Here is a 14521-nt window from a genome sequence, read left to right on the forward strand (position 1 = left end):
TATATCGGAAAAAAACCCTCTTATGTCATCACATAAAATAAATATTCGATACGTTAAAGTAAATTTTCATTCATAATTTTGATTTTGAGAGCATGTTTATTCCTCCTGAATATCCATAATAATTTTCGCCTCCCAATGAAAGCACACGGAGCTTAATGCCGTCTACACGACTATACTCTTCAAAATCAGAATCTGAATTGGATTACGATTCCAATAATACAAAAGCAAGAGCAGTAGCTTTTCCATTTTCATAGTCTTCATTTCTAGATTTTCCAAAACAATACTCGGAACTTGACAGTTCAGTATAGTTGTATTGGTGAACCCGAGTGCCAACCCGTGAAGCATCTCAGTGCGAAACTAGCAGCTTTCGGGGCGAATTAGTGCGACACTGAGTGCGCAACTGAGTGAATAAAAAAACGTTTTGACAGCAGTTAGTGCGGCACTGGGGTTGAAACTGAACAAAAACGAATCTCGTATCCAGATGTCGACACCGTACCGTTGTCATCGCGGATACGTTTCATTCCGTTTCCACCGTTAGTTTCCTTCAAAATGATTGCCAAGGTGGTATAATAAGGTGGAACGTTATGTCAGAATTGCTGTTGAGCCATTACTTGAGCTCGAATTGACAGCGGCCAAATAAACGGCTAGAGTTTTCCGAGAAATAGGATAACAAATGACATGCAATGAGGAATGCATACCGATATGTGTTTGCTTTTTTACGCTGTTGGCATTGTTGTGTTTCGGTGACTGCTGCAAGTTATTTTCTTCATTGCTGTTTTACGGAACGTGAAGGTTGTTGCCGTTACTGCTGGGATTGGCAATTCAGCGATTGTGGGAGCTGTGCTAGCGGGTATATTAAAGAGCCACTACCGGTGGGCTTGTGCTGTACTGCTCTTAGTTCCATCCGCTTTGATCACATTAGTCGTTGACGACCCATTACGATTGAGTGAGCGCAGCGGTACGCTATGGATATCCAAGCATGTTGTTCCCCGGCGACTGCTGCGTCAGTTGGAGACTCACCTGATCGTGCGGGTTGTGAGACACAACAGCTAGTTCGATTGAAACCGGCCCAGCGTAGGTGATTGTTGGTGTGCAGAAAACGATATGTTGCATAAAAATTGGACCTGGTTTGTTTATAAACAAAAATAGTCGCTGTCATTATTCATCTCCTCTCGCATCTTCCATGCCTTATCCTCATCAAGGCGTTATACTATAGGTGGACCGCAATGTCAAAATTGCTGTTCGGCCATTGCTCGTGAAAAAACAAATTTGTTTACAAAGCAAATCATATCTTTTGGTGACAAATGCATTCGTAGGCAAAATAGCTGCTCGCGCTTCACTGTAGGCAGGTAATTTTCTGGATTTTTTCGTATAACAATTTCTCATAATTGCTTCTACTTTTTCAGATATCTACAATCAGCGGTCGAATTAAAAACAGTGCAGAAGGATGTTTTGAGTATATTTTACCTTCTAGCCGCGCAATCAATGCTTTTCTTTCCAAGCAAGCAGCGTTTTTCGTATGTGGTTTTATTGAGCATTTAAAAGAGAGTGTTAATTTTTTTTTGTTTTATCACCAGGGCAAAAGCATGAAATAGAATCGTACGTGGTACGAATTTATCGGCACAATCTGATCAAGGACGGAGGCATCATCAAACGGAAACTACGCGAAAAATAAAACTGCGCCGCAACACTCGTGTCAAAATGGACGAGTTGGGCTGGGTGCTGATGAACCACAATTTGATAACACGTAATGAGCCAATCCAACAGCATGCCAATGGTAATCGACCAAATCATTTTAAATTGAACATGGAGCGGTTGCGAAACCTACTGGAGCAGCAAGAACAGAACAATCACGCTGGTAGGTCGGTTTGATATATTTATTCCGCTAAAGAATGATTATATTTGTTGATTTTTCAGAGTTAACTTCCAAAAAGCAAAACAAATTCCTGCGTATGCTGGATGCAATTTTACAAAACGACAAAGTTTTGAAGGAAATTAAAGAGATGGTAGCGGCGAATCGACTTCTATCGGAAATTCGTTATGTGACTACGGTGGAACGTATGCTGAAACACAATTTGGACCCCTCTTTGCGCTGCTGCTTTGTATGCCGAGAGTATTTCCGCACTGCCGATGAGTATACCAGTCATTTCGAAAAATTGCACGGTGAGAAATTTCTTATTGTTGCGGCGGTGGATCGATTTCAGACTAGTCAAAAGTTCAACGTTCTACATCACTACAATCCCCTTAATCCGGTGACAATATTCACGATTTGCAACGTATACCACACAGCCCTAATAAAAAAAACAAGAAAAGACGGGTCTAATATTTTACAATAAAAAACAAATCTACCACTTTCCACGAAAATCGGAGAACCACTATATCGGTTAGACATGGAATGGCTGATACATATAAGGCAGAAAAAAGGTTTAACTTTGGAATTCAACATCCTATATTTCCTCGTACCATTAAGTTCATGGCGCATTTGATGTCGGTCATCGTAACTGCTTCTATGGAAATGACGTGAGCATATGATTTGATTTTTGATTTTTATCTCCATCTCGGAGAAAAGTGTGGTAAACAATGTCCGGGTTATTTTTCGTCATGAGAACCTTGTTTCCACATCCTTTTACTGCACAATAATACGGCATCTGAAGTAAATAAAATATTCACAATATAATTTTGGCATGATAGAGAACCGCGAGATGAACGATTATCTGTGGAGGAGTTGGACAACAGATTTCTTAGACTTATAGCACTTTTATCACATTCACAAGCTCATCAAATCCTCACTGTCCCCCAAAAATATTGAATAATATATAATTTTTTTTTCCCAAAATATATATTTTATTAAGGCACGTAGCTTGACGGGGCCGGGAGTCCAATATTTTAACAATTTTTGTCTTACAACTGTGTTAGTAATATGTAACCGATTACTCGCAGTTGGCTCGAGGTTAGTATTACATAGATCTCATAATTGGGATGTTGCAGTCTCCAGTACTATGTATGTGTGGCCGACACGGGATACTTCCTATTGGAGTATAACTGACCATTGATCAGCGACGCCCCCCTAGTCTGTACCTCATATCAATCGTGGTGCGTCTCTCTTGACTCGAGGAATCCAGGGTAGAATGGTCACTGGACGGTACAATCTTCAACTCGTGTAGAGTTGCCATGAGCGGTACAACCTTTGGCTCTTGTTAAATGATCAGTGGCCTTCGACCTGTGTATCTGTAAAGAGTATGTGTATGTTTAATTACATTACATGGAGCGGTTATAATATATAATATAAATACCTTATTGCAGCTCTAGTACACTATTTTTCACGAATATATATTTGTTTATTTCTTCCTTCAGTTGTTTTCCTCAGCGAGTTGATATGAAACCATAACCACACAACCAAACAAAAAGTAAATAATTCAGAAAGCTACGTCTCGCTACTCGTCTCAGGTATTGTCATGAAAGTGTCAAGAACGAAACACCTATAGTTTAGCATCTTGATCCTCATACTTTCGAAAACGAACCACCTGTCAATTCGAGCTCCTTGATAATTGTGAAGACAGTTGAAGACATTTTTTCATACCATGTGAAGATATCTGAAAAAAACACCTGGCATCCCTGGTTGTCTCCTTCGATTTATTAGAAAACCTTCCACAAGAGTAACCTTGCCAGTTGTTTTTCGGGTAAATATTTGACAGCTACAGAAGGAATCCATTGAGTTCGGAAACTTAAGCAGCAATTGAAAATAGTTTTCTTTTCAGCTTAAATTTGCCATAAATATAACGATGCCTCTCCCGTTGATTGTGCCGGTAACATATAACCATAAAATATTTAACAAATAGTTTGCAAATTAAAGGGAGACTGCTTTGATGGGAATAAAATATTTGGCACTTGTTCCTATTCCGTAATCCCGTATGACGTAGAAATATTTATTTCTGTTTAACTCTTTCCCCCAGAACGCAGTCGAACCGATGCAGGTCGACGCCCAGCCGGAAGATAATGAAAACAATGAAGAGGACATGTACATTGTGGAAAACTCATCGCTCGACCTGGAAGTGTATGCAAATCAGTACACCGGTTTTGCGAAACTACATCGACTGATTTATATCGCCGATCATTGTCCATCACTGCGCTTGGAAGCGCTCAAAATGGCCATCAACTATGTGACGACGACCTACAATGTAACACTGTACCAACATTTGCACAAAAAATTGGCTGATTTGTCTGCTGGCAGTACCCTACCGGATGTGGCCGCTCAATCAAGTTCACAGGTAATCGAGTGCAGCCTTCTGGGGTTGACTTGTTGTTTCAAATGTTTTTTTTGTCTCGATAGGATATTCCAAGCTTCGATACTGCTTGGGTTGAAACAAAGAGTAAGAAGTCTGCGCTCAAACTGGAAAAGCTGGATTGTGATTTGAAAAATTACAAGGCGAATTCTATCAAGGAAAGCATTCGGCGTGGGCATGACGACCTTGGCGATCATCATTTGAACTGTGGAGATCTGTCCAATGCTCTCAAGTGTTACTCCCGAGCGCGTGATTATTGCACCAGTGGCAAGCATGTGGTCAATATGTGTCTGAACGTCATTAAGGTGTCAGTTTATCTCCAAAATTGGTCACATGTGCTGAGCTATGTGTCCAAAGCAGAGGGAACCACGGAAATTGCGGAAACCTCCAAGGATAAAGATCCGAATCAAGCGGTAATTACACGTTTGAAATGTGCCGCCGGGTTGGCTGAGTTGGCCACTCGGAAATATAAGTCTGCGGCTAAGAATTTTCTCCAGGCTAACTTTGATCTGTGCGATTTTCCCGAAATGATTTCCACAAATAATGTCGCAATGTATGGAGGACTTTGTGCGTTGGCCACTTTCGATAGACAGGAGCTGAAGAATGTAATCTCAAGCAGTTCTTTTAAGTTGTTCCTTGAGCTGGAACCACAACTGCGTGACATCATCTTTAAATTTTATGAATCCAAATATGCGTCTTGCTTAAAGTTGCTTGACGAAATTAAGGAAAATCTTCTATTGGACATGTACATAGCTCCCCATGTTAACGCGCTGTATATACAAATCCGTAACCGTGCTTTGGTTCAGTACTTCAGTCCCTATCTTTCGGCCGATATGCGTAAAATGGCAACCGCTTTCAATCGTTCGGTTGGAGCTCTGGAAAACGAACTTATGCAGCTGATACTGGAGGGACAAATTCAAGCACGAATCGATTCCCACAACAAGATACTTTACGCGAAGGATGCCGATCACAGAAGCGCCACTTTCGAGAAAGCTATAAATGTTGGCAAAGAATTCCAACGGCGCTCCCGGATGTTGATACTGAGAGCAGCTATGGTTAGGCATCATATTCATGTGAAGGTGAGTATCAAATTTTATCCCATGAACATGAACATTGTCCATCCATGACAATGCATCATTATCTCTAATCGTAATTGTAAAATATATTTCAGGATGTAGTCGCAGACAAGAAAAACAAATCAGCTTTACAAAACAAGCAGTAGAAATGATTTATATTACTGTTGTTCTGAATGATACTTTGTCTCAAAGTGTAAAACTTTAATGAGTTAATACAATTGCTTGAAATAATAATATAATCAAGAATATGTTTCGTTCCATATCGGACTACGAATGACAAACGGATTACGACAATGACCCTACTGATAAAACGTGACGCAACGGACACTCTTCCACTACATTCGAACTCGATTCACTGACAATTTTCTTCCCCCTAAGCTACATCACATTAGAACAGATAAGCCACAACGATGTATTTGATCGTCCGCTAAATGATGTTATTTTTCATTGCAGAATCAACCACGAGAGTGTAACCATGCCACCGAAATACTCCCGGCCACTGGATCATCCTCATCAACGCTGGTCCGTAATTGATAATTTCATTTGAAGAGTTTTTTCGGACGTTTCGAGAAAAAGATGGAATGCAATCATGGTAAATTGAACTTACTTTCGATTTATTTTCGCTACGGAACAGGATGGCTTCTAAAATCTTTCTAGAGTTATTGATATGTTACATTGAATATGGATAACTTGGATTAAATCTTGATAAAATAAAACCCTATGCTTGTATTCTGGAGTTAATAATCCGTTTCGAAAATGCCTTAATGCCTTTTGCGATCGCGGCGTGGACTCCGGGAACGGGAACGATCTCTTCTGCTGTGTTTACGAATGCTCTGACTGGAAGTGGACTTTGCATGAAGTTTATCCCTATTCCTTCTATTTCTATCGCCATCATCCGAATCGGAAGAATTCGCTCCGCGTTTGCGACGGGACTTCTTGGATTTCTTCCTGGATTGTTCTTCCTCTTCGTCAGATGACGATTCTGATGAACCGCTAGAATTCGAGCTTGATTGTTTCTTCCTCTTGTCCTTCCTATGACGTTTCTCGATTTTCTCCAATTTCTTCAGCAGCTTCTTCTTCTGTTTGGTGGTCAATGATTTCAGGAAATCTGTTTCAGTTTGAATTTTGTCCAGTCCTGGCTCTTCAACCAATTGATGCGAGGTTGCTAGCTCCTTGGCACTTCGTTTCATGGCAAGTCCATCCTCCCGAAGCCCTTGCTCTAGATCATTCTTGGATAGCAACTGGTTCGCTTCAGCTTCGGAATGCATTTTCCTTGCCTCACTCATCGAAAGACTATACATTGTACATTCTTTGTCGGTATTAATGTGGCCCCATTTGTGACATTTTATACAGCGAACATTGCGCACCTGAATACCGAACCTGAAAAAAAGAAAACAATATAAATGAGAGATTTCAACTTCACTCTCACAACCAATTCTAACGGTTGATCCCGGATCTCGGTATCGCCCTTGCAGTAGCTCTCACGCGGCGCATTATACTTCCGCTGCCACTCGAATTTGTACTCAGCTTCGTCCGACGTCTCCTTTTCTCGTTCCTTCTTCATTCCCGGGGGAAGTTCGTACATGAAGTTTACGCTCAGCTTGTCCTTGCTCTCCTTGCTAAGCATAGCTTTATTGTCATGCAGCTCTTGTTCCTTCTCGTACTGGTTGCGAAGTTCTTCCTGCTTTTTCTTGTAAGCATCGGCTTGCTGTTCGGCCATCCATACCTGGGGAAGGGCGATTCGAAATATGGTGAATCGATACATGGGACAGGGAAAGCACTGTGAAGAGTTCAGGCACTTACCCGTTTCAAATTATCCCTGGATGCAGGATGGAAGAATTTTTTGCACATGTAGTTATTAAAACCTTTACCCATCGTGAAAGTTAGATTTTTAACGATCACACGAAAATTAGTATTTTTCGAACAAGGAGATTGGGTTCGCAAACAAAATTCTGCTTATTTTGGCCCGAAAGAGATCACGAAATATCAATCAGTGCACTGCGACGTTTCTTTTTATATTTTTGACAGTTTATGTCAACACATGAATGAATCAGAACGAGATGAAGAATAGAAGGTGGGAAGATTCACGGGTTTTGGTTGTGTGAAACTTTGATTGTTGAGTAGCCAGGAAGATAGGAAGTTCACATATCAGGCATACCCAGCCTGAGGGCATCCGTATACTAGCACATAGGATTTGACAGCGTTAAACATGTCCGGGTCGCAAATGCAATTTGCGACCACTGTCACTCGCGAGAACTGCCAAACTCTCAAGCTGGTGTAAAACAAGGCACTTAACATACTACCAGGTGGGTCAAAACGTGAAGTGGTTTTCTGCAGCCATTTAAAAAATACACAAAAGTAAATTAAGACGATTGAGCACAATTTGTGGAATATACTGATACTTTATTAAATACTCATTGCTATATTCATTATATTCATTACGTTTTACGCTGCAAGCGTTTCATTTATTGTCTTTGCGTTGAAGGCACCATAATGATTTGCGCCATTTGGAAAACGAAATTAAGGACGAAATTAACACACTTCTAGAACAAAAAATAATGAATGAAAATTTACTTTTCTGTATTCAATATGTATTCTATGTAATAGAGTAATACGTTTCCTCGAAAATTGTGAAATAATATGAAACTGAAATTGTGTTTGATGCTGATTTTATATTATAATGGTGAGTTTTTGTGATTATTGTGTTGTAAAATATTTGGAAATATACAACCAAATGGCTAAGTAAGCGTCAGGACTACGTGTTTTAAGTAATCGAATAACTTAAAAATCTACATACTATTTATAAGATTTCAAAACTACCTTCTTTAAATTTTCACGAATTTAACGATTGTTTCGAGTTAAATATGACGTTTACGTTTACGTACATTTTAAGCCAGATGTAAAGAAGGTATTTTAGTGCGGTGATAGCTGTGTTCTTCGGCTGAAAAGTAAAGCTAAAAATTTGTTTCGTTTCGAGTGATGTCGTCACACAACTGATCCGGTTCGAATTTTCGATTGTCATTCTGTGAATGGTGCTGCATAGTATAAATTGTGGATTAGATTTTTACGGAAATGATGTTTGATGATGAGCGTTGGAGATGTTATTTTGCAAAGATATACTAAAAAAACTAATCAAATATTCAATAATTCGTTTAATATGAGAAATTTTTTTTTTCAAAAAACAATTCTTTTTTTAGTTAGCGAATGGGCGCACCTTGTTCCATAGATTTGCCTTGAGTTCGCCGAGTAATTTGATAGGTTTGGCAATGACAGCTAAATTTGTAGCACATCTTGACTCGCGGATCATATCCCCTTGCCCGGGGCTTGGGCATACCAGCACGGCAGTGGAGCCAGGGGTATGACTAAAACGTCAAATCCCTCATATTCCCAGTGTACCCAATATTGCTGCGGTTCACTGACATTTTGATTCTGTCAATTACTGTTGTTCACAACTCGGTTCGGTTATATAGTCGAATAGTTGCTAACTTCAAACTCCATGTTAAATGTGAACACCTCCATGTGAAACTGAAATATGAAAATCGCTCAAGCAGTTATAAATAAAGGGTACTTTCGTATTAGCGTCACCGGAGCCAAAATACAATAGATAACATTTTTATTGTTCGCACTGGCATTCAAATATTATTTGTATTGTTGTTGCCTTGTTGTATGCAGCGTTTTGTCATTTTTTAGTGCTACAAAAATGGGATTTGGAGTATTTAAGTATAAACACCACCGGAGCGCAATTTTCATTATGAATTGGTTTTTCTTAATTAAATTTATTCTGAGGTCAACGTAATGGGAACGTAATCCCCATCAATTGAGGATAAGGAACAGAGGCGGCCGTAAGCCGCCAAGGTGACGCAATCCGAGTCGGTCGCCGGAAGGTCGTCGGAAGCGGCGGCCTTTCGCCAAAAAACCTGTGTTCCATCGATTGCCCGGTTAGTTTGAAACAGGAGGCGATCCTTTAGTTAGGCATACATTTCCCCGGTTAATTTTTGTACTGAAATATAAATGATATATTTCAAAGCAAAACTTAACCGGACAAGGTGAAAAGAAGCCACTTCCGACGTCACCTCGGCGGCTTAGGGCCGCCTCTGTTCCTTATTCTCGATTGATGGAGACTTCGTCCCGATTACGTTGCTCTCATTTTTTCTCATAAATTTCATTACGAAAAAAACAAAATGAAAATTGCGCTCCTGTGGCGTTCATACTTAAATACCGCAAATCATAAAAACGCATTTTCGTAACAATAAGAAATGACAAAACACTACAAACAACAAGGCAGCAACAATACGAAAGATATCTGAGTGCCAGTGTGTACAATAAAATTGCTATCTATTGTATTTCGGCTCCGGTGACGCTAATACGAAAGTACCAAATAAAGCAGCGTATTTTTTTTTATTTTTACTATCCGCGATTTCTCGCGTAACTTTTGAAAAGGTCCAATGTAACATTTTCGTCAACTCGAGAAAAACGAAGTTGAAGACCCGAACATTATTCCGCGTATTGTCTTAAAAGTTATCGATCTCTATCGCTCCTCTCACCACTAGCGATCAAGAATAACTCTCCAAAACCAATCGTAGCTGTTGTGCCGTAATTTGAGTTTATAGTTGAAGCCAATGAGCGAAAAATGTTACATTGGTCGTTTTGACTGTCCGCGTTTGCACATTGGACATATTACGTTGTACGATAAGAATTTGAAACTAACTACTAAACAACAATTCAAAAATCAGCATTTCGTTCTAAAGACAGATTATTATTGTTATCACCCGTTGAATTGAACTGAAATCGATAACAACTACTGTAAGAAACAAAAACTTAAAACGACCGAAGTACGACTTCGTACAAGTGAGCTGCTCATTTGGAACAGCTCTTCAGCTCAGTTGAATTTTGCAGTTGTCCACACAATTGCATATGAAACGTAATCACCATGGGACATTGCATAGTGTGCATTTTTTAATAGACGGAAAGCAAAAAATAAACGAATTTAATTCGTAATTGTACAAAAACTAAAACTGATATGAATTCTAATAATATAATATACAACAAATACTGTATGCTGAAATCCAACATAGAAGATGCTTAGGATATGCTGAACTTAAACAATAGAAAAACCAGCAGTAGCCAAATAGAATGCCTCCAGGAATATTGGCCGAGATAACGTTTTTTGAAAAAAAAAACCATCGAGATTTTTTGACGTAGGATTACGTCTTTCGGGAACATATTGGGGTACAAATTGAAAAACGAATATCGATCGCATCGTGAAAAATGTCCAATTTCAAACGCTTATTGCTCAGTCATTTCATGACGGATGGATGAGATTTTTACATCAAAACATTGCGGCACTCTATAACAATTTTTCACCTTGAATAAAATTATCTATATCATGTAATTAACTATCGAACAATTGAAAAATCTCAACCGAACAATTGAAAAATCTCAACGAAAAATCCAAACGGTACTGATTGGTCGAAATTGACGTCATTTCTTTTTCGCCTACTTCGCTTCTTTCGTTCCCCGATAAATCAAATATTTGCATGTCGAGCGAGTGGGGGGCGCCTATTTCTCACATACCAACTGATATAAAAGGACGGTAGCATTTTTCGATATCTAAGAGACGAATGAACTCTCAGAGTTTAAAGTCTCTCTAATTCAATACCTTCCTTCCTTCCTTCCTTCGATATCTCATTCTCGTTCAACGCTCAGATCGGCAAACATCTGGGCTTCTAGTGTGCAGTGTTCTACAAATCAACCAACACCCTCCGGTGCGGCAAAGGAAGCAAAGGAGAGGAAGCAGCGAAGTGCATCGAATTAAATCTAGTGTGCATTGCTGGTGCGCTCTTCACATCAACAATTGGATGCAGCAAAGGAGGCAGAGGGGCGAAGTGCATCGCATCGTATCACACCCGCTATCCGTCGTTTAGCTCGTCGTGGTGGTGCCAATCAAACCCTCGCAAACCGACGCACAGAAGCCGATGACGTAAAAGTCAAGGAAAGCAGATGCGAATCCGTAAAAGCTACCGTTGGCAAAACTAAACTGCTACATCCGACTGAAACGCAGCAGATTCCGTACAACCCATTTAACCATTCCAGTCCTTCTCAGGACTATCAATTTGTTTTGAAACAAAAGAGTTTATTTAACTGTTTTCCACTTACCACAAAAACTATATAAAACTATGATCAAAAATACTGTTTATTTTTACATTTTCTACTAACAGGGAACCGTCAGTATTTTGACGCCAGTGTGTCGCAAAAATGTTAGGATTACGTCTTTCAGGAACATATTGGGGTACAAATTAAAAATCGAAAATCGAGCACATCGTGAAAATTGTCCAATTTCAAACGCTTATTGCTCAGTCATTTCATGATGGATTGATGAAATTTTTGGGTCAATCGATTTCGGCATTCCAGAACATTTTTTTATATTGAATAAAATAATATATGTCATGAAATTAACTATCGAACAATTGAAAATTCTCAACCCCTATACTAACGGACATACCCACTTCTGATTGGTCGAAATTGAAGACACATGCGGCAGTTCCCTAACAGAGACATCAAAACCAAGCTGCCCGGTAGAAATCGGCATTGTAAATATATGCAAGTCGAGGGCATTTTTATATTGCAAGTAAGGTGAGTGATACGATTAGTTCTAGCAAATAAAATTTAAATTTGCAACTTTAATGTTGGTTGCTTCGTGAATTTTCATGATCGTGTATAGTGAGAAATTTAGCACAAGTATAAGTGTAAAATTATATATGTTATCAGTTGTGTTAAAAATAAAATGATATATGAAACGATTTATTTCAATTAAATAAATAAAAATCAAGGTGAGTTCCCGCTCGAGAACGGGTTGTTTGGTTTTATGCTGTCTGTTTTGTTGTGTTCATTTTCACCCAAGGAAATTTCATACGGCGAGAAAAATTGGAAAAGTGAAGTTAAAAGAAAGTTAACTCAGAAAGTTAAAATTATAAAAGAAAATTACTTTTTCCTTTTCAAATATGTTGTCTCTATATTAAAGTATTATGTTTTTACTGATGTGAAAAAAGATAATTGTGTTCGGTATTGGTATTGGTGAGTTTTTTTTTCTTTATTTCATCCATACATAACACAGGGGTCATCTCGTCTAGGGTCAAAGATGGCGGTTTTCATTATATCTCATTCCACTTCGGCATCCTTCTATCTGATACGCACCATCCAATAACTGTTTGCCGTCCTTTTGTCATCATTGCTGTCACCATTCACTGGTGAAGTGAATGAACAATACCCAACAACCAAACAAAACGGCTCTTTTCAGGGCCACCAAATCATTATCAAACAGTTTAATTATGTAATTCTTCAAACATATCCAAAATCAAAAGATAGCCTAACGGAATCCTACGTCAACTATGCGGTCGTCTCTCGGGCACAACCCTCCTGTGATTTTTTTTTTGCATCCGAGGATATAAAAATAAATCCACTAATAGGTGCAACGAGAAATAATTAGTCGTGATCACAAAGGTAACAAAAGGACCAGTATCAATCATCAACATTTATGCCGGGTGGTTTTCTGAATTGTTTTGATTCAGCACGCGGAAATAAATGTATGTGTTTCCACAGTAATGTTTAAATAACAATGTAATTTTTTTTTTTTTTTTTCCAATTCGTTTATTTGTAAGGCTCAATCGCATAAGCTTTGCGGAGCCGCTAACTCAAGTTTTGTTTATACAAAAATTTCATCTTAAATCTATGTTTAGTAGGTTTCGACCGATTACTCGCGGTTTACTCGAGGTTAGAGGGGCAACAATTTTTGTGGGACGGGTCAGGTTAGGGATATGGATATGAGGTATCATTGTCTCAACCGAGGGTTGCCGCACGCACTGTAGCATTGTGCATAATGACCAGGGATAGCATCTGGTGTTCGACTAGCTGTCGAGGGTGGGCGACGGTGAGATGAGGGGACAATACAAACAAACTAATAATGAAAAAGAAAAAAAACACAAAAGCATTAAATTCTTATACTAGACCGTTTCACAAACATATAGATCAACTGCATATAGCAGATGTCGCGAGTTCCCAACACGTCTCTAACAGGAACATAGGGTTGTCTTCCTTGGACCTCAAGGGCATTCAAAAGGTACTCTCTGGCTGCGTAATTATCCGTACATTGCCAAACTGCGTGATCGATGTCATCGTAACCGTTTCCACACCGACAGACATTGTTTTGAACAAGATTTATTCTGTGGAGGTGCACATCTAGCGAGTAGTGGTTGGACATAAGTCTACTCATTACACGAATGAAGTCACGACTTACGTCCAAGCCTTTGAACCACGCTCTCGAAGAAACCTTTGGAATAATTGAATATAACCACCGCCCAAGACTTCCAGTGTCCCAATCGGTTTGCCAACTCAAGAGGGAACTCTGACGCAGTAATTGGAAAAATTCATCGTATGAAATCTGTCTATCAAACAATTCGCCTTCCTGGGCACCCACCTTTGCTAGAGTGTCCGCCTTCTCATTGCCAGGAATTGAGCAATGAGAGGGGACCCATACAAAGGTTATCTTATAAGATCTTTCGATCAGTGCACTCATCTGCAGCCTCACTTTTGTGAGGAAATAAGATGGGTGCCTACTAGTTCTCATCGACTGGAGAGCCTCAAGCGAACTGAGACTATCCGAGAAAATGAAGTAATGGTCTGCAGGCTTGTTGGAGATCATCCCCAATGCGAAGTCGATTGCTGCCAGCTCAGCAACATAAACGGAACAAGGTTCCTGCAGTTTACGGAAGGCGCTCGAATTTTCATTGAAAACACCGAAGCCAGTGGATCCATTGAGGCGAGACCCATCAGTGAAGTATCTTTTCATGCAATTGACTTTTGAGTACTTTCGGTTAAAAATACGGGGAATGTAAGTTGATCGAAGCTGATCTGAGATTCCAAGTATTGCTTGTTTCATCGACAGATCGTATTCAATTGAGGAACTGCTGATGGTGAAGTGAGCACGGTCTGGAGTAAACGATGGAAGACAAATATCTGACGAAATATAGTGGTGGTAAATTCTCATAAACCGAGATTGTATATTTAGATGAAGAATTTTTTCAAAGTTTTCAATCAAAAGTGTGTTCGTGACTCCGCATTTCACCAGTATTCTGAGAGAGAGTTCCCAGAATCGGTTCTGTAGAG

The 14521-nt window shown here is 39.4% G+C and overlaps 3 protein-coding genes across 4 annotated transcripts; 2 read left to right on the plus strand and 1 right to left on the minus strand.

Annotated features, from left to right (window-relative positions):
- The first annotated feature begins 904 nt into the window (after positions 1–904).
- LOC129769890 (uncharacterized) lies at positions 905–2584 on the plus strand. The gene is made up of 4 exons (XM_055772408.1): positions 905–1349; positions 1407–1517; positions 1578–1858; positions 1918–2584. The coding sequence occupies exons 3-4, from the start codon at positions 1702–1704 to the stop codon at positions 2334–2336; spliced, it is 576 nt and encodes a 191-aa protein (XP_055628383.1). The 5' UTR covers positions 905–1349; positions 1407–1517; positions 1578–1701; the 3' UTR covers positions 2337–2584.
- A 1075-nt stretch (positions 2585–3659) lies between these two features.
- LOC129769891 (COP9 signalosome complex subunit 1b) lies at positions 3660–6088 on the plus strand. Of its 2 annotated transcripts, none has more exons than XM_055772409.1 (4): positions 3660–3806; positions 3954–4268; positions 4331–5362; positions 5813–6088. In XM_055772409.1, the coding sequence occupies exons 1-4, from the start codon at positions 3783–3785 to the stop codon at positions 5891–5893; spliced, it is 1452 nt and encodes a 483-aa protein (XP_055628384.1). In that variant the 5' UTR covers positions 3660–3782; the 3' UTR covers positions 5894–6088. The 2 variants fall into 2 exon arrangements, with proteins under 2 accessions (XP_055628384.1, XP_055628385.1); XM_055772410.1 differs by lacking the exon at positions 5813–6088 and adding an exon at positions 5455–5779.
- On the minus strand, positions 5953–7475 carry LOC129769892 (corepressor interacting with RBPJ 1). The gene is made up of 3 exons (XM_055772412.1): positions 7163–7475; positions 6802–7085; positions 5953–6739 (listed from the first exon to the last, which is right to left on the minus strand). The coding sequence occupies exons 1-3, from the start codon at positions 7232–7234 to the stop codon at positions 6121–6123; spliced, it is 975 nt and encodes a 324-aa protein (XP_055628387.1). The 5' UTR covers positions 7235–7475; the 3' UTR covers positions 5953–6120.
- Positions 7476–14521: the final 7046 nt, after the last annotated feature.

This window comes from Toxorhynchites rutilus, chromosome 2 (assembly GCF_029784135.1).
Source record: "Toxorhynchites rutilus septentrionalis strain SRP chromosome 2, ASM2978413v1, whole genome shotgun sequence".
Classification (NCBI taxonomy): Eukaryota; Metazoa; Arthropoda; class Insecta; order Diptera; family Culicidae; genus Toxorhynchites; species Toxorhynchites rutilus.